Source organism: Rutilus rutilus (genome assembly GCF_951802725.1).
Source record: "Rutilus rutilus genome assembly, chromosome: 16".
NCBI classification, from domain to species: domain Eukaryota; kingdom Metazoa; phylum Chordata; class Actinopteri; order Cypriniformes; family Leuciscidae; genus Rutilus; species Rutilus rutilus.
In genome coordinates, this window is record NC_140224.1 from 26,683,108 (window position 1) to 26,709,977 (window position 26,870).

Here is a 26,870-nt window from a genome sequence, read left to right on the forward strand (position 1 = left end):
AATGTGTGAACTAGAACAGGTTTTCAATAGTGTAAATTCTATCACACTCTCTCTCTCTCTCACACACACACACACACACACACACACAATTGTTCAAAAGTTTTAAAGAAATTAATACTTTTATTCAGCAAGGGTGCATTAAATTGATCAAAAGTGAAAGTAAATACAATGTTTCAAAAAGATTTCTATTTCACATTAATGATGCACTGAAGACTGGAGTAATGGCTGCTAAAAGTTCAGCTTTGCCATCAAAAATGATATTTTAAAATATATGACAGCAGAAAATGACATTTTTAATTTTAATATTTCACAATATAGCTGTTTTCACTGTACTTTGTAAATATTTTACTCTTATGGTTTTTAATAATTTTAGGAAGAGGATCATCATATTTTTGTGGCATAAAAATAAGTGTTAAAACCCCTGAGTTTGAAAGTATTCAACACTGAAGTGCGCGTCTGGCAGACCGTGCCATTTAGTGCTAAAAACGACATGCTGTCAGTGTCAGTAAATGTGTAAAGACTATAATCGAAACGCTCTTGGATTCTCATTACCAAAATAGAACATAAACTGAATGTCAGCTTTTATGGATTAGCCCCATTCGATTCACTGTGCCAGTGTGTCTTTCACATGCCAGAATAGTCATATGATTTACACTTTGCAACATTAAACTTGACACATGAACAAAGCCATAAAAAGCTCGGTAACACTTTATTTTACAGTGTCATTGTTACATACATGTATGTTGCATGTAGTTACTATAGTAATAACTATAAATTATGCATAATTACATGCAACTAACCCTGAACCAACCCTAATCCTATAGTAAGTGCATGTAGTTACTTAATATTACTCAGTAATTAAATGTATAATTACACTGTAACAACGACACAAGCTCTCGTGATTTAGTGAAATGCTGTCAGTTTGACTGATGGACTCAAAAGTCACTAACCATAGCAGTCCAAAGCAGCAAAACAGAACATGGGTTAGTGGCATCAAAGTACAATTTTCTAGTTTATGTTAACATAAGCTAATGCATTAGCTAAAGTTAGTTAATGCATTAGCATAAAGTAACATTTTTATATTAACAATACTTTTGCAATACTTATTTTATCCAATGTTAATGTCTATATATACAAACACATGTACAATTTAAGTTGCAAGTTAACAAATTAAAGTGCGACCAATCACAACAGACTGGGCCATCTGACCAATCAGAGAGTAAGCTCTCAGAAAGGAGGGCTTTAAAGCGACCAAATCCTTTATCGAGACACTGAGAGAAAAGAGGTGATGCCTCTTTATGCCTGAGTATATTATAAAGAAATTAAAGTTTTTTTTTTTTTTTTTACCTTGCATGTAAACCTATTGTAGAAGAACATCAAAACAAAATTAGGAACCTTTAAAATAGCATAATAGGGGCACTTTAATGTGTTAGGAAACAAACACAAATTGACAATGAGGTTACACTTTATTTCGATAGTCAACTTCAGACATTTTACCAACTACAAGAAACTAACTAACGTCAACTAACTCTCATTCATTTGCAACATGTCAACTAACACTCATCATTAGTAGACTGTTAGGGTGTGGGTTAGTAAAATAAGTTGACATGAACTTGCAAAGTTACTTAGGGCCCTTTCACACCTACCTTGTTTGGTCCGGATTTTCGGACTTTTCAGTTTGATCCGAATCAAAATTACAGGTGTGAAACCTCCCCCGGACCACGGTCCGGACCAAACAGATGAAATTTGGTCCGACGAAAAGAGTTCGGTCCGGATCAAACTGAACAAAGGTTTGGTTCGTTTCTAGTGTGAAAGCATTTTCTGTATGGTTTGGTCTTTCAGACCATTTACAGGAAGTTCCAGTGGTTCCAGCGAAGCCTAATAAACTGAAGAAGAATATTTATGTGCAGATCTGTCAGTCCTGCCCATAGCGTTTCTTCCAGCTGATTCACACACGCACACACACACACTTGTCCTGCCGGCGACGATAAAATTTTCGCACAACGAGGATGTTCATTTGGCGAATTTCAACTAGCCTCGAGTATAGTTGTTGCTGCAGGGAATAATGCCATAATAATAAAAGTACAGTGGCAACAATATACATCTGTTCATTCATTACGGTCAAAGTTACCCGCCAAATTGACAACACGCTGATATCAGACGCACGTCCGTTTACAAACCAATCAAAGTCAAGATGCAGCCCACATAGATGATGACGACAGGACGCAAGTACGCAAAACTAACCGAAAGTATACAATGTATTCAAACATTACCTTTGGTTCGGACCTTGGTGCGGACTTTCAGGTGTGAAAACGCCCTAAGAGTCAGAAGAATGTCTGTTGGGGGACAATCACAATATAGAGTTGGCAGATATTAAGCAGAGAGTCTTCTATTACTCTAATGACAGGTATTAGTAGAATGTCTAATGTGGACAATCAAAATAAAGTGTTACCGACAACGAACAATAGCCTAGTAGAAATTAGACTAATAGAAGAGGTGCAGAAGCCAGTGCAGTTACCTGACTGTTCTTGGCCATTTTATCAGGCTGGATTAACTTTCACTCCTAGCAGGCAGGATTAAGCGATAATGGGGACATGATTGTCAGTCGGATCACATCAGTCCACTCTCTCCCCAGGACAATAACACACAAGGACGCAACCCAGTTCACCTAGCACTCACTCAACATGCTGTACCAGGACGTGGTGTTTCTTAACACAAGACACCGCTTCAGACATGATGATTGAACACGTGTCCAAAAGATTGGTCGAGGATTTATTAGCGGTGTCACATTGGAGCAAAAGTGAATTTTTAAGAAATATGCATGGTAGGAAACAAGGAACGCTGAGAGGCAAGATTTAATAATCACTCAAGCGGAGCGTCAGTGGCTGTGGAGTCAGTCTGAAAGAAAGGGATCACAGCGCCATTGTAATTACGGAGTATCTCAGATTTGCATCAAGCGCAATATGAGCTGTGAAGCAGGAATGAAAAGCAAATAACACGGTATGAAATAAATGAATTTTATGAGCTGGGTGCCTGGTCTGTTTCAGATAATTTTGGAATAAGAAAGCCAGGCTGATTAAAAAACACCTTAGAATAGGTCCTTTGTGCACAGCCACACGCTAACCTCGGTGAAAGAGTAAAATAATTGTGTTACTCAAATAAAAGAGAGGCACAGAAGATATGGAACAATGTAATCAGTGTGTACTGTCTGCTGTCAGAGAGGAACTCGTATCTAATTACCTCACCCTTGACCTTGGGGCCTGCAACGTTGCTCTTTTTTTCTGAGAACATCATTTGAAAAACTCTTTTGCCATTGCACAGTCCCACTTCTAAGCTTATGTCTAGACATTTATTTTATTTGTGGTAAAACTGTTTGTTATTGATTTCCTCTGAAGCTACAGAAGGGCACAGGTAATACAGCAGGTTAGTGATTTGACTCATTGATAAACATCAAAAAGATGCGAGACCTCATAAAGTCCGATGGATGGATGGATGGATGGATGGATGGATGGATGGATGGATGGATGGATGGATGGATGGATGGATGGATGGATGGATGGATGGATGGATGGATGGATGGATGGATGGATGGATGGATGGATGGATGGATGGATGGATGGATGGATGGATGGATGGATGGATGGATGGATGGATGGATGGATGGATGTGGATGGATGGATGGATGGATGGATGGATGGAAATTGTGACCTGAACAAACCTGATCTAAAGTAATGGCGAAATCTAACTTGTTTTTAATGCATTTCATGTTGTTTCCTAAGATGTGTGCTCATCTCTTTTGATCTCTGAACTTTGACCTCTAGAATAAGAATTATAGCCTAATGTCTGTGGTTACTGTGGTCTTGTTTCATATGTGAGGGCGGAAAGGTGAAAGGGCAGACCTATGCCCAGCATGGAGTCTACGTGACTATTATGCATGGGCCATTTCATAGCTTGAAAACAAAGTGAAGACGGAAGTGGGCAGAGAGACACTGAGATGGGAAAGGGACATGACTCATAGGACAGCTGAGGGGAAGCCGAAGATAGGAGGCTCTTTGTTATTACCCAAGGCAATTAGGCATAATGTCTGGGTTTCTGCAGTCTTCAGTGCCATGTGCCTGCTTTCTTTAAAGGGGTCTTGAATGCAGAAAGACAAGCATCAGCTTTGTGACCAGATGAGCTGTGTCTGTGCAATTTGCAATCAAGCAGAAAAAATGATCAAACATCAGAAGGGAAATAATGCCATAGGGTGACAATTCGGAGGGAGTATTCACGTCTTCTGCAGGGTCAGCAGGATTTGAGACATACAATTTCATAAAGGGTTTGTGTCTGCTGATTATTTCAAAAGTTCAAATAAAAAGGCCTTGAAACTAGCCACAGGAAAACAAGGTGGAACAAAAGACTGCAAAGAGCCATGCACACATGCCATCCTGCACAGATGATAGTTTTCCTGAAAGAGAGAGAGAAGAAAAATCCAAGGAAAACAGATTATATACATACATATTTAACTTGTGAGAAAACTATGGGTGCGTCTCAATCAGCTCCCTAGTTCAGTAGTCAGGGCACTGATGAAGAAGTCGGCCATTTTATGGGTTGTCTCAATTGCAAAATCCTTACATTGCACTGAAACGTTCTCTCTCTAAAATGTCCCACAATGCACCGTGAAAACCAGGGAGCATCACTGCTCACTACGTTCCCTTAATGGAAATTCTGAAACACAAAACATAAATTGCACGAGCCAACTCACCACACAATGACACGATAAATGTTTTTGAATAAAAACAAACTGTTATTTAATTATATTTCGCTAGGCAGGTACTGAACATAATCTAGCTAACATTTATAATTAATTGTTGCAGTTATATTTATTAAAGAATTGATCATAAAGTACTTTAAATAACATTTAAAAAATCAGTAAAGTTCATAAATACCAGTAGTGATGTTGTACAATGAGGACGTTGTCATGTCACCATCAGTGTCCCACTGTGTAGTGAGCCAGGGTGCTTACTGTCCTTACCAGTACCCCTAGGTAGGGGGCTGATTGAGACGCACACTATGAGACTAAACCACACAAACTAAAGAAAAATGCCATTTCACATGGAAACTACACAGTTCGAAACCTAGAACAGATATTAAGGCTTTAACGCTATGCTATGGGTTCATTACAATAAACCGGAAAGTAATATTAGACTTGTTACTCAGTTTATAAAGAAAATAATGCACTTACCTTGGAAGTCTATGGGGCAAAACATTCTAGTTATTACATAGTCCATCTTCCTTTTATCAATGGGGAATAATATTCTAGGTGATGACCACATGACTTTACATTACTGATGTAATTACTGTGGGATTTATCTCTATTTATCTTTTACAAGTGAAGGTGATGATACACAGGGCAACTTTTTGAGCAATGCTGCTGGGCAATGTTGCTGTCAACGGGCAACCAGATGAGACACAGGGCCCACGACTGATCTAAATTATCCAGATAGAAATTTATTGCCCATTTTCAATGGGAAACTGCCCAAGCAACAATCGCTCGGCAAGATTGCCCAGCAACATTGCTCAAAAAGTTGCCCTGTGTATCATAACCTTCAGAATCTCGTAATTCCGACATGGCGTGAACCCACCTTGTTTCCACCCAGAGGACCCACCAATTAGAGTGGTGCAGAGATGCCACATTTTTGTAGGCCAAAACCCCTGAAATGAGTTTTTTTAGCAATTCCGGTTCGTTCACCTTAAAGTCAAAAAATGGTTAAATGCCTGAAATAAGGTCTGTGGTTAACACAAACTCAATATATTTCCACATTTTATTCTATGACATAAAATACCCTTCTTGTCTTGAAAAAGGCTGCTAACAAATGGCTAAACGGGACTACAGAGATTGTCGGAGACATTAAACGTCATCAGCCGAGTCCGCTTTCACAGCCTCAATGTGTTTATAACTGCGCACTTGCAAACTCTTCTAAACCAAACTTTCAGGGATAATGGTTTTAAACAAAGATTGAAAGAGTTGTGTTCATTTGTGAAGATTACCATGATGGACAACAACTGGTTCCTTTGACAAAAACCCAATAGGATTTTTCCACTGGCTTTTGGATTATACCAGAAAATAAGGTCTGTGACCAACAAACGTTTATGATTCTTACACATTTGTTACCATTTATGAAGCCTATACATTCGCCAACTGTAAAAAGCTAAACTCAGGCTATAAACGAACTGCCACAGTCACCAGGCAGCTCTTTCTGAAGACCTTTTTTTTTAAACCAAAAAACCCATTGCAGGACAATCGAACTGGAAGTGCTAACTTGTTAATAGAGAAAAATAAAACTATTTCTTCTAACATAACGTGTCCCAGAAAAGCATGCGCCAGTGTGAGTAAAACTCATCCTCCTCCTTGCAGATCTCGGTGTTACAGACGTCATACGGATGACTGATTTATCCATAACCATCGCTCATTCTCTCTCTCACCTCCTGTATTACCAACAGGCCACACTCTCATTAATATCTCTTAATGTTAGTGCCAGACACCTTGATTTACACTGGGCATTTCCTGCCAACTAAAAGCAATAAAGGCACGAGGCATCTCTCATAGCACTCATCCTCTGACACACCCAGAGATATACGACCTCACCGGATACACACTCCACAACTTATACGATTGATATTGACAGATTCATCCATACGGAAATGGCACGTCTCAAACGCACATTAAAGGAGGGGATCAGGTGAAAAACAGGCGGAGGGAGGAGGGAAATTGATCGTTTGGTGATTTTACATTTTTCAACGGTCTCCATGCAGTCATCACTTTGACATTGATTGCAGCCAATCACGAATTTAAACGTTATCACGAGTTCAAACAGCGCTGACCAGAGACTAACGCGTATAGCCTCGGTATTGAATTGGTTTCCAGAAGACAGTGAGGAACTCTTTGACATGGAAAATGCAAAAACAAGCCAGGCTTATCCATCACTGCCTTTGATACATGGAATGATGTTACGGTTGTCTCCTGAAAAAACACACATACACATGCAGGTCTGCAGTGAGTTATCCATTAGTCTATCCTGAGTGTCTTTATGGGCATTAGTCAGCTGTGACAGCTCATTCCGTCTATGTCAGGCTGTGCTGTGCATCTATACCTGAGCAGACTGAGCGACTAGCCGGGTCTGGTGACTGTCAGTGAGGTGGACGGATAGAGGGGGTGCATGTATATGAAACAGTACAACCTTCAGGGATCTATAATATTCATTGCACATCATGCATCAACCCTAATTTGGGTTTGAAAATGTAGTATTAAAAAAAAACATTACAGCTTTAAAATCTAATTGGATGAAGTACATTTCAGGCCGTTGCAATATAAAGCGATACGTCACAAGGGGTTGTGCTTCATCAGTAAAGCCACAGAAAAGGGATCCCATTAACAGTGGAAACAATACTGGGGGCTAATACTTTGGTGGTGGCAAAAGCCCAATGATAAACGACACCAATGTTCAACAGTTGAATTCATTAATAACAATAAACCTTTTTTTGCCAAGAATGATTAGCCTAAATGTATATTGTTTATGGTTGCACTTTAATACAGCCAGTCCAATCAGATTTTAGAACGATTCTTTTAATATTTAAGCTATAAGGCAAGAGTGGCTGTGCTATACGGTGTTGTTTTTGTATTACTAGTCATTACTAGTCATTTTAGTATTTCAACAAACATATTTATGCTTAAGTTTCATACATTTTTCATGCAATATTTATATTTCAGCTTTATTTGAATTACCGAAAAAGTTTTAGTTAACATTAACAACACTGGTGCTATTGTGAATATACAGTATACAAGTATTTATAAAACAGTCTCTTTAATATATAAATATTAAAATGATTTTTAATCAAAATGTTATATTAATAAGCATTTAAGTAAATAGTCCCTTAAATAACAGAACATTGCTGCTACTATATCGTGGATCTTAGCGAAGCTGTAATTTCATAATTTTATTTTGACCGATCTCTTTGATCGCTATGTTGCTCGGCAATAACAAATAACGTACAGTTAGTTTAATAAACTACTCTGTGGATGAACTGTATCAATTGAACATAGGTGTCTGACATATTACTGCTACTGCCACTGCCACTGTATAAAAGCAAAAGCACTCAAAACATTAGCTTTTAGGCAATCCACTCCACATCGTTGCCTAACACCCCTTGACTGTGGTAAAATAATGGGCCACTATAACCATATTACAGAACAGAGATATTTGCTTTCATGTCAGGGATAACAGGCTCAAATCAGATCAGCCTCTGAAAAACAGTTGGCTATGTTTCAGGATAGGTAAACCATTCATAGACATGTGTTCTTGCCTCAGCAGTTCTGAGAGTAATAGGGGCTTTCTCTGAAATGAAAAAAAAAAAAAGTATATTACATTGTCTTGGTGATGCCTTGGTGATCAGAAAGGAGAATACTTAATTCAAGTGTTTTGGAGGACATAATATATCTACACGTTATTTATTTTACTGATTAATCCAATAGATAGACTAACTAGGTATACACCTGAAGGACACGCAGTAATAAATTTATCCATTTTTTGTACATATTTTGTGCTGACAGGCACATTAACATTAGAGTACTTGCTAACAGCAACGAGCCCTTGCGAGAGCCACCAAATGATTGATTTTGTGAAAGCTGTGAAATGAGCTTTTCATATTCATAGGCGCTGGAATGATCCATGGACTTCTGAATATTCAAGTGTTTTATTTTTCCATTCATCTTTAAAATACAATGAGGATTAATGATATGCACTGAGGGATGAATGAATCTGTGTTTTTTTTTTTCTCAGTTACAGTGAGATGATTCCTGTGTAATCAGTCTGTAGAATTCCTGCGTGACAATCTCTTACTCACTTCAAGATAAAAAATAGCTCAGAAACTAAATTCCTAAACACATCATGACCTGAAAAGTTCGGAAAAATGCCCAGAATAATCTAAACGAGCAGCTTCAGTTTAAATCTAGCCCTAAAAACAGACACTGATATGAATCGAGTTAGTTACATGTGTTTCCAAAGAATCAAATCACAGAGGTATTACACAGGAATCAATTAGTTACAAAAACAATTCAACATTTCTTTTTTCCACAAACATTGTAAAAGACATGATTATTTCTCATCACCGTCATGTACAGCGGGTGGCCCTAAAATACCTATTGACCTTTAATATCCTTTATTAAAACCGGCAAAAAATACAAACAAAAACATTGAAGTACTGTAGCTACATGAAGAGAAAAAGAGCAATTCACATTAGATTCACATATTCAAGTCCATCTAAAGCAAACAAGTGATGAGTAGGTTGCTGTACACTTTTTGCTCTTGCCACAGAGAGGAAAACACACCTGTTTTACCCACGGAGGGCTCCGACTCAGTCCTAGCGGTGGGTTAATCAGATTCAGAAGGTCCAGTTGTGTGGTGAATAGAAACCTGTTTTGAGAAAGCCCATTGTTTGAGGACACAGTACTTGAGTGTATGAACAGTCTAAATCCACTCTCACGTGCTGGTCTCAAAATTTTCTCCCTCGGTTGACATTCACAATATGTGAAACTTAAGTATACAAAAGTTCGTTATAAAGAGATGAAGCGTTACTGCAAAGTAATGAGTCACTGCTCATTTAAACCTGTACCGTTGCAAAACGACAATAAAAATAAAGAAGATAATCGTCTTTTCTAGGGTTCCCTAGCATTTCCTTAACAATACTATACACCCGTTGCAATGCGGCCTTCTGGCGTAAATTCTCCCGGTTTGTTAGGTCAGCGAGGCACGATTTCATCCCTCACCTAAAGACCGACTTCTCTCTGTGATTTACAAATGACACTTGGTTTCTCCCAAACCAGCTGCCTCCTCTATATTATGGAGCGTTACACTGCAGCTAACGGTCAGCAATATTTCAAGACACGAAGACGCGCTTCATGTGACACACAACCCACAAACTGTTTAAAGTTTTCAAGCATAGTGTGAATGGTCCATGCAAAGTCTTCACAAGAAGAGCATAAGTATGAAATGTGTGAAACCTATCTATCTATCTAAAGATGGATTTGATCCATTCCTAACATGAGTTTACCAAGTATGAGGCTACCAGCAGCAGAACGTCATTAGCTTACACAACAGATAGATTCCACGCCATGGCAAACATTTCTATAGTCCATCTCTTAAAAAAAAAAAAAAAAAGAAGTCAAAATAGCTAAAAATTGAGCAAAAACGTAAGTCTAGTTTGCGAGCATACAAATAGGTGAGCTGTCAACCCGTACACGAATTCGGCGACCGTCCCTAGACTACTAGAACGCTGCTTCTGACTTAGCAAGACACTCTGGTCCAAATGTACAAACCATGCTAGAGGCACATCTGTGCTTGGTGTGAAGCAGATGGGAGACTATTGGAGAGGCCCTCAACATTCAGAAGGCCTTGAGAAGACCGAAATGACTGTAAGGGAAAGGGCTCAATGGCACCCAGAGTTGGGTGAATCAAGAAGCCACCTGCTGATTGGATTCGGATGAAGTCGAACTGGTAAAGTGATGCTTGAGTTGGAGCAGGTGGTGATGGCAAGGTCATTCGAGACGGACGAGGTCTATTTACGATGTTCAATTGACGCGGAGAGATGAAGTGTATGTGGAGTGGAAATTGAGGGCGCTCTGTCACCTAAATAATCCCCTCACATGGGGCCGCTCTAGGCCGCCGTCTGCCTGAAGCAGCACAAGAGAGGAGGTCGCTCTGGTAAAGGACAGCCCACCGAGGCCGCAGACGATTCAAACACAGGTGCCCTGGTGAGCGGGAGGCAGAGCTTTGCGGTTCTTCAAGCCTTGGCTTTTCTCTTTGAAGTCCATGGGCTTCTGCTGGGACGTGTCGATAAGAGCGCTGGCGATGGCTATACCTGCAGACAGCACACAACAAAGCAAGCCGAGGGTTAGAGAGGAGAAGCACATACTCACCGAAAGGTTTCAAAGCAAAAACGGTTAATTTACATGTCAAAGCAACGCTATTTAAAAAAGGGACAATGGTAACTTGAAGCTATCGCTTTCAAAAGAACAAATATCAGCTCCTGACTGTTCATGCATAAAGAAAAATTTCTCGTCTTCCTCGGAAGACTCAGAAGCCACTCCTTGTTCAATGTCAAGGTCATCGGTTTCAAGAAGCATCCGTTTCTCATATTCTGTGACCACTTTTCTCTCATTCTAGGATTGGGGTTTGAAGTGAACCAGACTCCCAGCACCCTACGTTTTGTGCCAAGATTCCGTCACGGACTGCTGTGGTCAAAACCGTGGCTGCAACCCCAAAGCCATTTTTCAAAGCAGCATCTCACAAATCATCCTACAAACACAACGGCCACTTCTGTGCTAGTCTGGCACTGCTCCCTCCCTGCTATTGAAGCAATACAATTATCGGAGGGGAACAATTCATTACTTCAGACAGGCCGGGGCAAAAGGAATTGAATTCAGCACATTGGTGAAAAGCCGGAGCTTCAAGCGTTCAGGCGAAGACGATTTACATCCAAGAACAACCTGAGCCTCAGACAGTTACACACTGCCCTACATCGATTTATTACCCATAACACCTGGCCTGCAGGGAGGAATGTGAAAACTACATGTCTGTCACCAGAACAGTCCTTGGGATTGAAGAGTGCAGTGTATGCCTACTACTGTAGTGCTTTCAGAGCTGGAAATGCATGAACTTACTACTTATCATTCAGTTAAAAAAGGACTGGACATGAGCCAGTAGTGGTGGGTCAGCAGTGTTGGACAATAAATGCTGCTAGATTCTTTTTTTTTTTTAACTGGGTCAGATCATGAGGATTTTGGGATAAAAGTTTTCTAACTTTTCTAACTCAAAAATATCATCTACACTGAAAAATAAAGCATTTAACTGAGCTGCAAAAATGGCATGTTCAGAAATGTTTGTATTTAAGATGTTAAAAACCTAAACATTAAGAAATGATCACACTCACTCATCAACAGTGCTTACAGGGGAATCTGAAACTTAAAACAAAACAAAAAACATGTACATACACTGCCGTTCACAAGTTTGGGGTCACTAAGATTTTTTATGTTTTTAAAAAGAGTCTCTTCTGCTCACCAAAGCTGTTTATTTGATTAAAAATACAGTAAAAATTGTGACATATTATTCCAGTGTAAATCAGCTGTTTTCTATGTGAATATATAGTAAAGTGTAATTTATTCCTGTGATCAAAGCTGAATTTTCAGCATCATTACTCCAGTCTTCAGTGTCACATGATCCTTCAGAAATCATTCTAATATGATGATTTGATGATCAAGAAACATTTATGATTATTATCAGTGTTGAAAACAGCTCAGATTTCCGTCATACATTTTATTTCTCAGGATTCTTTGATGAATAGAAAGTTCAAAAGAACAACATTTATTTGAAATAGAATCTTTTGTAACATTATAAATGTCTTTACTGTCACTTTTGATCAATTTAATGTGTCCTTGATGAATAAAAGTATTAATTTCTTAACTTAACTAAAAATTCTTACTGACCCCAAACTTGAACATTTAATCATCAGCCATGCTTACTGGGTAATCTTGGAATGAAATGAAATACAATACTGGACTACAGGCACGCATATCCACATTTTGTCATTACATCACATAGAAAAAAAATATTCCATATTATAAAAGGCCGGACATGTATGTTTTCCCACTGAAACTTATGGGAAGTTTCTTATTTGATCACATAATCAACAAAAATTCAGTTGATTTGTTAGCCAGGCGTGAAACAAACAAGACCTTCAGCATCAAGGAAATCTCATAGTATCTGTGAAAATAATCAATATGGTTAAAACCGATCAGCGTCTGTCTTCTTGCTGACTTCATTATCATGTCCAAGCGCTAGGTTGAGTGGGAGGCTGTTTTAGAGAAAAACGGCACCATGTTTTCAGGATCATGCTCACATCACACCAGGTAGACATGCAGACAGAGCAGGGTGACAGTTGACAAAAGCAGCCTTCTCTGCTCCAAACTCCTTCATCAGTCAAACACTGATTGGTCTGCTCTGTGAAGGTGATGCACCGCTTTATCCTAGCAGACTAACACCTACACATCCACCCTGCTGTGGAACTTCCAAAAAGACGAAATAAAACAAAGCTCTTTGACGACAAAGAGACATCTGTGCGCAAAGCTCCTGTGCTTCTCTCCAAAAATATCTCAGTCTCAAAAATGTTTCTCTCCTTTCATTTCCCTCTATCTGATGTACCCCTTTCCAAAAGTGTGTGTGACAAACTTCAACAGCACAGCAAGCAGCCACTCTAAAGTTTTCAGTGCCATGAAATTACACGACAGATTCAACTTTCTTCAGATATCACCAAATAAAATATTTTTGTGAATATCAGTTGTTGTTTTTATGCAGTTATTTGTTGCCTCTGTTTGTGCTTGTCAAAAACAAGATGAGCTATTAGAGAAGCTTTACTGAAACAAAAGTTTTCTGTTTGTTTTTTCTCCAGATCAGTCAAGTTCCTGGGGAGAAAGTCAAGCTTAAAGGGACAAGGTCCCATAAAACAGCATGTTGACTGACAGGCCTGCTGAGAAGGGGAGAGGGTAAAAGGTTTTTTTCTCAACCCAAACGAATCACTCTGTAGCTCTTAAAGCCAGACAGAGGTCTGTGAGACAGACCTCAAGCTGACATGGCTTTTAAAACACTGGCGTCTAAATATGTGCGCGTGTTATACGTCAGTATGGGCTCTCAGAAAAGGTGCTGCCAGTTGAAGGTGAATGACAAAGATGTGGAAAAAAGACAGAAACTGGACACCATCATTATTGTATTGATTATTTTTTTGTTTTACATTTGTAGAGGCCACGATTGGTGTTCACAGGAACATGACAATCCTTTGTCTCAAAGTCAAGGACACTGAGAGCTACAATGCCTACTCGATTTTCTTAGTCCAATAAGCTGTAACAGACTGGTAGATCTGTTTTATTCAGGCTATAGACAGGAGACATTCAGACTGGGGTTAGCCATAGTGGTGTAAGAGGATATGACCGGCAGTCACAGACAAACTTACATCAGACCACCAGGGGAACACTGGAGAAGTTCTCTGACTTCCTGCATGAAATTAATTCTCACATGGGGAATGAACCAGACTGCAACATAAGCACGCAGTGGGCATGATAATTCGGTGTAACACATTAACGGAGAAGCTGCCTGAACCATGTCAGAGTTTTAAATTTCAGTCAATTTTATGGCTAGGGATAAAATTACCAGGAGGATAATACAAGTGCCAAAGAACATGCATGAACATTAGGGATTTACAATGCATGCGTATGATATCAGTTTTCTGCAGATATTAGAGGTGTTTTTTTTTTTTTTTTCAGTATATAATATACTGTATCAGTATAGACATATTTGAGCATGTTAATTTCCTTCATTTTTACATTTAGACTACATTGGCTGTATTGCTTACTTAAAAGTGATCTAAATCTTCTAAAACACTAATAAATGTAATACCGCTGTCAAATGTAATCTTTAGCAAATCTCAAAATATCCTATTTTCATAGTGTACATTATAATATTGTGATGCTTAAATTCATCTGTAGCATTCACAAAATGGTGAATTACATTGAATTAAAGCTATACAGCTGATAAATGAATGCATTCTCTAAAAATCGAACCCCATTACCTTGGGGTTGCTAGCACCATGCTCTGCAGTGTGAGCTTCAGGAAGGCTACATGCAAAACAAGTACATGTAAAGTGGGGACACGTTTTAAGACACGTTTCTAAAATACTGACCTGACTGGCCGGGTGGAGGAACACCAGATGCTCCTCGTGGGAGACACAAGAGCACCGTGAGCACTGCTGCTTTACCCCCAGAACAGGGTTCCACGGCCACTGGCTTGGGCGGTCCCTGTGGAGAGATCAGAGGAAACGTGTCATCTATAACAAGCGGCCTCCTCAACACATCACCATCAGTCACAAATGTCACAGTGCTCTGTGTGAGATGACATTGTAGGATGTCTCTCGGACGTCGACAGAAAAGGAAAATTCACATCGTGATCAACTCAGTAACAAAATCACCTACCCTGAAACTCAAAAGCAAGCCACTTTCAAAGTTCACATCATGCATGCACACGCAGAGAAAATGTGACATTTGAGGTTGTCGACTACCAACTCGGGTCGTGTTGTAGCACCCGCTCTCTGTTCCAATAAACGCTGCTCTGGATAGAAGTATGCGTCAGCGGGTCTCTGATGCAGCATAGTGGAATGAGGAGGAAAGAAGCCACAGGCAATCGCAGTGATTTTAAAATGTCATCTTGTATCTCACATTACAGATTATTCAGCTAAAATGCAGAGGATTGGTCCACTCACATGCATATGAATGCTTTTCTAAAAGGACTTGTTGATTGTTTTATGCATTTTAATGACAAAGGGAGTCATAAACGTCTCTGTCATTGAATAGAAATGTTTTGTGTATGGGTTATTGTCTTTAAAGATTCCCTTCGCTCATTAATACACTCATCTCTGGCCCTACAACACAAACTGACTCAGCTATAGAGTGGCTTTATTCACCATTTAAAGAGAGTACCTCTTCAAGAGCTTTTCCAAGAGCGTGCTGCAAGATCACAGACTTTGGCAGCCAATGGCTCTCCACAAAATTACGCTTTAATATCTTACCCCAGTTGCCAAAATGTGTGTAAAAAAAAAATTTGAAAAGGCACAAAAAGGGAACAGATGCCAACTAATATTTTCTGCCAAGAACGGTCCTCATGGAGCCTATAATCGGAATTAAACGCCAGACGTCAAACCAACAAAGTTACCCTAAGGTACCTTTCTCTAAAGCAGGAATGTTTAATACAAACCTGGCTCTTTCTCACCACAATATAATTATGACAATTATTGAAGCATACAGCAGACATTTAAATGAGCTCCATGTGGCTTTGGATTGATCTGCAGATCATTAAAATGTTTTTTTTTTTTGTGTGTCCTATTGCGCCATATCACACAATCAAACAGACCATCCAGATCTGCCTATCTATTTTCCAGTTTAAAGGCAAAATATGAAAGATTTTTGGATTAAAATTGGATTAAAAAAACTAGAACAATGTTATATATTTTGTTGACTGTTTGCAAGAATGTTTAAATCCAGAGAAATAAGCAATTTTAACCAGGAAACGGTCCGTGTCCGTGCCTCACCTATCAATGACATCATACCCACGTTACCCTCGTTTTCTAGTTTTATTCTGTAGAAACCATGGAAACACCAAAGATGCTTTAATATATTGGGCCCTATCTTACACCCGGCGCAACGCAGCGCCAAGCGCGACGCAAGTGTTTTTTGCTAGTTTCAGCCTGACGCAGTTATCATTTTCACATCCTGCGCCACGTTGTTTAAATAGCAAATGCATTTGGGCCCATTTGTGCGCCCATGGGCATGCTGGTCTGAAAACGAGGTGTGTTCTGGCGCATTGCTGGCGCATTGCTATTTTGAGGCAACAGAAATAGACTGCCCCATTGACCAACTGAAACCTGGTCTAAAGTCAATAGCGCAATATTTGTTTTTGTTATTTAAGGCGAGACACTACAGGTGAATAGGGTAAAAATTTTAGCAGATATCACCATGAAACTTTCCCAGTTGATTACCTACATTAAGATGAGAAAAAAATGTATTACAAGTTTTCTGTAATTTAATGTTTAAATATGCAAATTAGGCAATATCTAATTAAATATGCACTAATTTGCATATATTTTAAAAAACAAGATCTGAGTATTGGATAAAGCCAGGTTAAAAATTATTTTTTCATTGTGTTCACATATTAGATGGGAAAAAAATTACAGAGGGATTTATGGATATCTACTTTTGTTATCCTGTAAATCAGAAAATACTGTCAATAGCCTTAAAAAAAATTATTTTCACCATGTTTTTTGGAATAAAATGTTATATAAATCAGGCTAGGAATAATATATTTACAAATCCCTCTGTAAATGTCTTCATAATATAACTAGGTACAAGACTGGAAAGTATGGTGTATATAGATGCTACTGAAGTGGAGATTTCAGACTTGGAGTATGAGAGAAAAGTCATTTTGAGAAAACTGGCTTTAAAGATTTATCATCAGCCAATGAGATTGCGCATTCAGCCCTTTTACTTTCACGATTGGTTGCTGATAAAAAGGAAATGACCATATTTGGATCTGACAGGATTGTATAGAAGAGAGAGAGCTTCCTAACGGTGCATGTGATGACAGAGAGCAGACAGAGATCGCAGAGCAGCGGGAGGATTAAGAACGCAAACTTTTGTTGAATTTATGAGAAATCTACAGACGCAAACAGACAAAGTGTAATAAAATAAAGACCTAAATGTGTATTTCGGACTTTTTTTCACCACAAGTCTGAAAGAAGACATGTTATTGAAGAAAAATATCCAAAAATCTCAAAATTGACCAGTAAAAAAAAAACAATGTTTTTGCCTGCCGTGTCTCGCCTTAAAGAGTTATTTAATGTGCCTATAGGCGGGTCCACAATGCGCGTACATTCTGCTTATTAAACACAGCAGCACACAAACATGCCAAATATTAAAATTAAAAGGATTACAATGTAATCTAATCATTGTTATATAGCTCAATACAGTTAGTCTTATTGTTTAAATCTGGTTTTCTTGATTTACCACGAGTAAGTACCATGTTTTACCATAATATAGATCTAGCTCACTGCAGTGTGTAACAAGTGTCTCATAGTAGCCACATAGTAATTTTCTGAAATGTATTAAATATTTATTATAAAAAACAAATAAGAATGAAGTGCAAAATGTTCCTCTTGGCTAATAAAATAATAGAAAATGTGTTCAGTTCTAAAATGAAAGAATTCCCAAGCCCATCACTCTCTCATTTTGTGAGAGAACTCATGAAATGTGGTGGCACAGGCATGGAGGGGCTTGTGAAAGGTCAAATTAAGCCTGCGCTGAAAGTGATGTCCATCAAGCCTGGCTGACAGAGGCTGTTATCAGAGCAATATCTGTCTCTTTGAGAGGAAAAGAGGCCACTTGTGCTGCACTTAAAAAGTTCAAAGCCATTGTTTCTGAGTGACAGGGGGTGGCAAGGGGTGTCTAGCATCCCTTCTAGCTCCCTCAGTCCTCCGTGTGCAGAATATCACTGTTTTTCCTCTTGATTTTCTCTCACACTGCATGCTATTTCATTATCAAAATCAGTCTGTAAAGATATATCCTTCCCTTGCTGAAGACCTACTTGTATCTTAAGGACAAGGCTGAGTTCACACCATGGATCAAAGAGAAACCATGAAGAATGGATGTCAATACAAGTATTTGTTCTGCTAGCCAGACTATCAGGGTCTAGTCTCTAATCCACCACAGAGCACCCTATTTATCATGTGACAGACAGCACAAACAGTAACTGCTAATGGTTTGACAGCGGCCTCAAGACTCTTAAATCTGCCCATCGCACACAAATGCCTCTTCTTGCTTTTGAATGACACAGCAAACCTAATTATTTCTGGCAAAACACACCAATCAAGTGATTCATGCTAAATATCACACTTAATTACACGTCTCCATTTTCATCACCACACTTAAGTATCCATTTCTGGCCACAGCTATTGTCTGAGCTTGGTAGTTATGCATTATGTAAAGATCCATTTCAATTTCACACCCAAACATACATTACAATAGACTTGCTCAAAGGGGTGACTACTTCCTTACACATAAAAGTACTTTGAGAATGATGCTTTTCTCTGTCATTTAAGTTAGAAAGCTTTGTAACTCATGACTAATTTGAATGTTTTTTTTTTTCTTCCTTTGGGTCTTTTAACCCTTTCCCTGTCATAGACCTAATTTTCCATTATTTATGACACAACGCTTCCCAGCCATTGACAGAATTTTCCGGAAATCCATGGGTGTGTCTCAATCAGCTCCCTAGTTCAGTAGTCAGGGCACTGCTCAGGCTGTCTCAATCGCAAAATCCTTTCAGTGCATTGAAATGTTTGCTCCCTAAAAAGTCCCACAATGCACCGTGAAAACCAGGGAGCCTCGAAGCTCACTATGTTCCCCTAACGGACGTTCTGAAGAACGAAACATAAAATCACATGAGCCAACTCATCTAGTTAACATTCATAATTTGTTTACAGCTGAAATATGTAACAAGCATAGTATGTATCATGATGTATTTTAAATAATATTAAAAAGTAATACAATAAAGATGTCAGTTCTGCTGTTGTTCATAAATACTAGTAGTGATGAGATCATGAGTCCTTACTGTCCTTACCAGTGCCCGAATTCATGTGCACTATTTACTGGTTCACGACCTAGAAAGCTATGGAGTTGATTGAGACACACACCATGTTTTCACTGTTACACATCTTCTGAAAGAAAGAGTACAGAATCTCCGGATCAAAACACAGGCGAAGAAGCAGCAGAAACAATAGAAGAAACAAAAGAACGATTGAAGCATTGCTGCACATGTAAAATAACGTGATCATCAAACAATAAACCGCATGTAAATCAAAACGTTACCAATTAAAATGTCAACGCAAGGGAGAGGTATAGGACTGTGAAGCTTGTCTGGACTGTGTTGATGGAAGCGATCTACTCTCAATCTATGTTTTGATCATCGTTCTGAATCCAATCCAGACATAGTCTTTGACAAAAAAAATATATTTTCTCAGCTTTTTGTTCAAAATTGTATGAAGGATTTTAAATTTTTTAAAGCAGAGGCTCTGTTCTTTCTTTTGATATATTGCATGTTCAGGTATTCATACAACAAAATAATATGGGGACCACTTTTTTTTTTTTTTTTTGAAAATGATCAAAAATGCTGGCGCTGACTGACAACTTAAAAAAAATTAATATATATATATATATATATATATATATATATATATATATATATATATATATATATATAGGAAAGAAATAGTTAATATATTTGAATGAAAATTCCTCACAGGAATTTTTTTTTTTTTGTTGAGAAAAAAATAAGTAATTTTATCATGCAGTCTTTTGTGTATAAAATTGTATAAAAAAATAAGTAAGGTAGAGTTCTCAACGGGCCTGAAAATTACAACCCGACCCGGCCCGTGGCTTTTAAAGCCCGGACCCGATGTAACCCGACACATAAACATGAATTATCTGCCCGAACCCGGCCCGCGGCCCGACGGATTTTTTTTTTTTCTCTCATACACGTATTATCATCATGACCAGCAGATGGGAATTCAAATCAACCTTTAATGTTCACGCCTTTTAACAATACAAACAACTGAAACAATAAACTTTAAATATATAAATAGGCTGTAGTAGCGACGGTGAATTCACCTGCGGCAAGTTTACTTACTCACCAACTCCATCTTCTTCTCCAGGCTAAAGGCGTGCACGCAGCGGCGTCAGGTCTGCCCCCGCCCCTCTCCATGATGCACGTTACACGCAGCAGCCAGACTTTCTTTACGGTGACCAGCAGCGATGATTAATAAATGTTTTTTTTTTTTTTTTTACTGAGCGGAAAAGATTAAGCCCGAGGTCCGACCCGACCCGAGTCATTTGATTATATTTTCGACCCGAACCCGGCCCGAACCCGCGGGTCCCGTCGGGTTTGTCGGGCCGACCCGACCCGTTGAGAACTCTAAAGTAAGGTTTCTATCTATAAAACTTCTTTAAAACATTAATCGTATAAAAAAAACTATAACAAAATGACCCTAAAAGATTCTCATTAATCTGTAATGAGTTTGTGGGGACAGTCTATTCAATGTATAAACCACCTAACAAGATCTTCAGTCCTCCCAACAACTCCAAATGATCAGACGAATCCATTTTCATATGCTTACTCTCATTCTTTATGGTTTTGGATTCAGTGATATTCGTCTCATTCACATTAGTCTTGCACCATACAGATTAGAGTAATCCAACTGCAGGCCATTTAGGGAGCATTGCCATAACACAGTTGATGAATGACAATACAGTTTAGAGCCCTACTAGCAAGCTAAGCGAAGTTTTTTTTTTTTGAAAACCGAGATTACAGAGGATTACATTATAGCACACGTGCTGCAAAGATGCACTGGAGTAGGTGATTTAAGAGGTTTTCATAAATCCATAACTCACAGACATGAATGTTACCTTAAATGTTGGGGCTTTTTGGGAAGAGCTTTTACTTTTAAGAGTGATTGGATTTTCCTTTCTAGTCACTATACTATAGTGTATGTAAGACCATAGAATTATAAATATAAAGTTTCAGGTCAATACGAAATTTTTATAATTTTATCCAGCAAGGACACAATAAATTGATCAAAAGCGACAGTAAAGACATTTATAACGTTGAGTTCCAATGTTGATAAATTTCCAATGTGGGTTTGATCAAAAGAGTTCCATTTTAAACACATGCTGTTCTTCTGAACTTTCTATTCATCAAAGAATCCTGAAAATAATGCTTCACAGTTTCCACAAATATATTGAGCAGCACAACTGTTTTCAACATTGATTATAATAATCAAACACCAAATCAGCACCAAATCAGCATTATAATGTTTTCTGAAAGATCATGTGAAGGATAAATCCAGAAAACTTAATGTAAATGAAAGACTTGCCCATTTTGTCTCAGGAGAAAACAAGAAAGGCTATAAAACACATGAACTAGCCAGCAAACAGATGTCTCTCATACAACCCTGCTGATTTACAACTAATTGAGGGCCAGCTCCATTCTACTCGCATGCATCGACTAACCTGATGAAAACAGCTCAGCGCCACTGAGCCACATTCTAATTAGACACTGAGACACTTTATGGGCCTTGTCTTCAGGTCTGGCCAACACGTCCGACACTTTCTGTTTACTTGCTTTATCCTGTACATATTTAATTCACTGTTTTTCCACCTTGTATCTTCTTAATGTGACCAACTGGTGAATATCTGGTATTATTTACGACCACATTCGATACCTCGTTTCATTATTTTGTTATCTTTATTCCACCCATCTCTAATTTCCTCTGTTGTGTTCATCTCTATACGCATTTAAAAATATGTATCATAATATCGCTGCTGCTGAAGATGAAGCTGATAAGCTGCTACTGCTGCTGTGAGTATTAAGCAGCAGAGAATGGAAATGGAAATACATTGGAAACGAAGTCATAAAGCAAGACAACGATCCTCTTCATCTATACGTTTCACCAGCTTTTAACAGAAGGCAAAGCATCTCATTTGCATGGCTAATCGGAGCATTTGCAGTGACAGGGAGCATGAGCACTGGTCTTTAGATAAGAGCTCACTATTGAGCACTCTCAAACACAAGAACGGCTACATACACAGTATAATTTAAATGGCCTCTCTTTGTTGCCTGGTGACAGCCTCCATCCATCATACTCTGCAACTGTTAACGGGCCCATATGTTGTGCGCTGGCCATGGTGGCGGAGCAGCATCTGTGTCATCTGCACCATTTTAAATGGGCTGGCCTCACATTGGCTTCATAATGCACTTCTGCTGACCTCGACGCACAACATTTTTTCCTCCAGTCCAGTTGAGCCCAACACAGACCATCCCAGCCTAACGCACAGACAGAGCAGTCTTAACATGACCTGTGGCAGACAGAAACTGACCCTGTAGAGATTACAGAAAGCAGCATTTCCTGTCATTATATATCAAATATCATGTGGGACAACGAACATGCCATCCCATTCCCAGCTTGCACTGTAAAAAAATGATTAGTTTAACTAAAAATAGTACGGTGAAAATCTGTTAATTGGTTAACTAATACAGAGGAAAAACTGTAATAAATATAAATGGGACATTTAAAGGGATAGTTCACCCAAAAATGAAAATTCTGTCAGTAATTACTCACCCTCATGTTGTTCCAACCGCGTAAGACCTTCGTTCATCTTCGGAACACAAATTAAGATATTTTTGATGAAATCTGAGCCTTGTCTCACTCCTCCATAGGCTGCTAGGTGGCCCAAACTTGCTGGCCCAGAAAAGTTATTAAAGAGATCGTTAATATAGTCCAAGTGACTACAGTGGCTCAATCTTAAGTATATCAAGCGACGAGAATACTTTTTGTGCGCAAAAACAAACAAAAATAACGACTTTATTCCACTATTAATTTCCTTCTCTCTCGACCTCTAGTTGGTTTGCGTAGTGTTTTTGCGCAGCGCGTCTGTGTTACACGTCACCACGTAGGCTCACTATTGGCCGACGCTGGTCATGTGTGTGATGCGTGATTACGTATAACACAGACGCGCAGCGCAAAAACACTACGAGGCCCAGAGAGAAGGAAATGAATAGTGGAATAAAGTCGTTATTTTTGTTTGTTTTTGCGCACAAAAAGTATTCTCGTCGCTTGATATACTTAAGATTGAGCCACTGTAGTCACTTGGACTATATTAACGATCTCTTTAATAACTTTTCTGGGTCAGCAAGTTTGGGCCACCTAGCAGCCTATGGAGGAGTGAGACAAGGCTCAGATTTCATCAAAAATATCTTAATTTGTGTTCCGAAGATGAATGAAGGTCTTACGCGGTTGGAACAACATGAGGGTGAGTAATTACTGACAGAATTTTCATTTTTGGGTGAACTATCCCTTTAATGTAATTTTACTGTAAAATACTGTTAAATTTAGTTTTTGGAAGTGAAAAAGAACAAGTCATCTTACAATTTACAGTAAATGTCTTTTTTTTCTTTTTACTTTTACTTTTTTTACTGTAAATTTAAGTTAAATGCTTCCAAATTAGCATGTTGCTACCATATTTCTTCCTGGTAAAGTTCTAGCAGCTGTTGCAGCTAGTTTTTTTTTTTTTTTACAGTTTTTTGTAAAGCTAGTTTTACAAAACGATTTTTTTGTAAAAAAATAAAAAAAAAATAAACTGTTGCAGCTTTTTATTTTTTGTCTACCCATTATTTCCAAACATTGTCCTATAAATAACATGGCAAAAAATCGATCTAAAAAAGAAAAATGGTTTCTCATAAATTAAAGTCAAAGGGGTCCAAAACAAAATTGGACCCCACTGACTTTCATTGTATGGTTTAAAAAAAACGAAACGAAACGTTTTGAAACGAAAAGGTTTAAGGCTTTTAGATGTCCGACCTGAGGCTTAGTGGTATGCACATGTGCTTCAGACATACAGTACTGAGCTGTGGCACTCAAACTGGAGATGTGGGTGCAAATCCATGTTCTAATCCCATTCCATTCATAATTTCCTATCATGCCTCTCTTTAACTACCAATAATACTGCAAAAAAAAAAAACAGCTACTGCACAGTTAATGGCTCAAACAGGCTTTGGTTAAACCTGCTATTAACATTAGTCTTGGGTGAGCTAATCTGTGATAACTACAGACAGAAGCATATCTACAAACACATATTACTGTGCTGAACTGTCTGGGTTGTCCTCTTTTTTATTAGCAGGTTATGCTAAACAATTCAACAGCACCAGATGCTGTCTCATTAACCTTTATAGAACAGAATTGCTCTCATTTCCCTCCTTTCACCTTCAGCTGCTGCCAGATCCTAGTAAAGTGGGGCCAACATCTGGATCTGCCTCAATAGACTCCAAGAAGTGTCAATGTTGATAACTGAACACATGATGAGAGCTGGGGAAGAACAACATGAGGGGACACATATGCTACAACACTAAACCTAAATATATGTTTAAGGATTTCATTCTAAGTTGTCCCATAAGCTAGAAATAATAAACAGAAACATTTGTAGAGAGGCATGTAGAAGAAAAATCTCAGAAAGCCACTGTGGACAAAACTGCAGAGAATGCTACTGAGCATTTGTTTTGAGTTTCACTTGGTTTCAATAAAATATTCCCTGGCTAATTTTGAATACAAACTTGAAATGCTATTGCAATCAAAGCTTTGAGGGAACAAGTTGAAACAGGCAGCTCTAAAAGGTGGCGGGCCGGCTCATAACGGGTCTCTTGAGACTCTGTTAGTGGCAACTGGTGGTCGAAATTAAGCCTTCGAGAGGCTGAGAAGAGAACAACAGGAATCCGGTATCAAAGGGTATCTCTCCTTCTACTACAAAGGTGACAGAACTTAAAAAGTGATGAGAAACAGCAGCATTTTAGAAAAGGAACGACACGTTGTAGACTCTTTTACCATACAATATGCTATAAGAAAAACAAAATACTGCATATGCGGTTACTGTACTATGTGAAGCCAAAATGCTAACTATCAAAACAACTTCTGTTCACAAAAACTTCTACTCTCAACAGCTGGCTTGTGGACGCAGTTTCACTGGACTTAAGTGTCTCTTTTAACAAGGCTGATGTCCCCGTAAATGAGAGCCATATGCTGATAAGAGTGAAGCTGAAGTTTGTTTAAAAAGATCTATTTTGAACAGCGTTCAGCTGGAAGAGCGTTCAACTTGACGAGTATGTTGTTTTCTGCTCTTTTCATTTGTGGCTTGTCCTCCCACAGCCCATAATGCTCACTGAGCACCACTCCACTCTACACTAATGGATTCTGGAGAGGCACATCAAGTGCTGCTGGACGTGCGTTTTCAACGTCTCTGCTGTACGACAGGTACATCTGTGCTCACAGGTCTGTGTGCGTGTCTGTTGTGTAACAACCATGAATCCCGATGCTCTTAAATTAGAGCTGTCAAACTGCAAACAGTTTCTGCTTGGCACTTATTTAGACTGTAAACCACATATATATGTGTTTATATTTTGCTCTAAAATGCCTTAAAACGAAAATTAAAGCAACAAATTTGCATGTTACCCACACTGTTCAACACAAAATGATATTAAGTTACAATTAATCTACCTTAAAAACACTAATGTAGCTTGAATTTGAAATATTTTCTAGTGGCTTGTCACGGAGTGACTGCAAAAAGAATGCAATAATTATATTGATAATAGTTTTTATGGAACTTAATGTCTAAATAAAGAAAATGCATAAAACTCATTGTAATATTAACGATGTACCTAAACTGTATGTCATTGTGTATATATTGAGAATTTTTGTTGCATCTACACTAACTGTACAGTACATTGCAATTTTGTGTGTAGATTAAAACCTAACTGGGTGGATACCAAGTTCAAAGGTGAAACTAACCTCGATTCCACCCTGAAGCAGTTCTACTTGAGTTCCGCCAACATCCAGTGTCACCGCGACCGATGCAAAAGGGCGACTGGCCATCTGCTGCCTTTCTCTCATCAGTTGCTGTAGCAGGAAGAGTAAGAGATGAAAGAAAGAGGGAAGAAAAGTATGATACATTAGTAAATATCTGTACATAAACTGTAGTTTCAAACAAATCTAAGTTGTCTTTTCTTTGTCAAAATCTTTGATTTAGGGCTAAAAGTGGAGACTGACCGCATAAGTGACATGACTCATATTTATTGAGAAGGAAAACTAAAAGCACCTCTGGACGGACACACACACACACACACACACACACACACACACACACACACGTGTGAGGCAGTATGCAGGGAATCTGATGAGTTTGAGATAAGGAGGAGGAAAAAGATTACCAAAATGCAAGAGGCGAAAGTGCAAAGCAGAATAAAGCAGAGAAAGAGCGATAGAGAGAAAGAGAGAGAGGCCATTGACAGCACACTGGCTGTTTTCCAGCACAGACAGAAACAGGTGGTTGAATAATTCATTTGTTCCATATAAAAAAGTTTGGAGGACCTGGCTAATCAAATGTCTGCGAAGATTGGAAGGAAATTTCTCTTGCCACAACATGCATGACAAGCAATTATGCTGCCATTGATTGCGTGAGCATCAGTATTCCAGTGGTGGAGTTTAATTAATGATGCATTCCCTGTAATTTCTCCATGCAACTGACTGGCTGACTGCCCTAAAAGCAGGATTCACAACCTTCATACAAAATCCCATCCATAACCGATGGCACACTGCTTATTTTGTCTCTTTGATGGACATAGTTTATCTATCATGTGCACATG

General features: G+C 38.7%; 1 protein-coding gene across 1 annotated transcript in view; it reads right to left on the bottom strand.

Moving 5' to 3' along the window:
• Positions 1–8,711: 8,711 nt before the first annotated feature.
• atrnl1b (attractin-like 1b) overlaps positions 8,712–26,870 on the bottom strand; it is a 91,163-nt gene continuing 73,004 nt past the window's right edge. The window contains exons 27-29 of the mRNA XM_084434125.1: positions 26,017–26,124; positions 14,767–14,881; positions 8,712–10,896 (exon numbers count right to left, since the gene is read on the bottom strand). Of these exons, the coding sequence (XP_084290251.1) occupies positions 10,772–10,896; positions 14,767–14,881; positions 26,017–26,124 (348 nt within the window). The 3' untranslated portion in view covers positions 8,712–10,771. The remainder of the gene's footprint in view (positions 10,897–14,766; positions 14,882–26,016; positions 26,125–26,870) is intronic.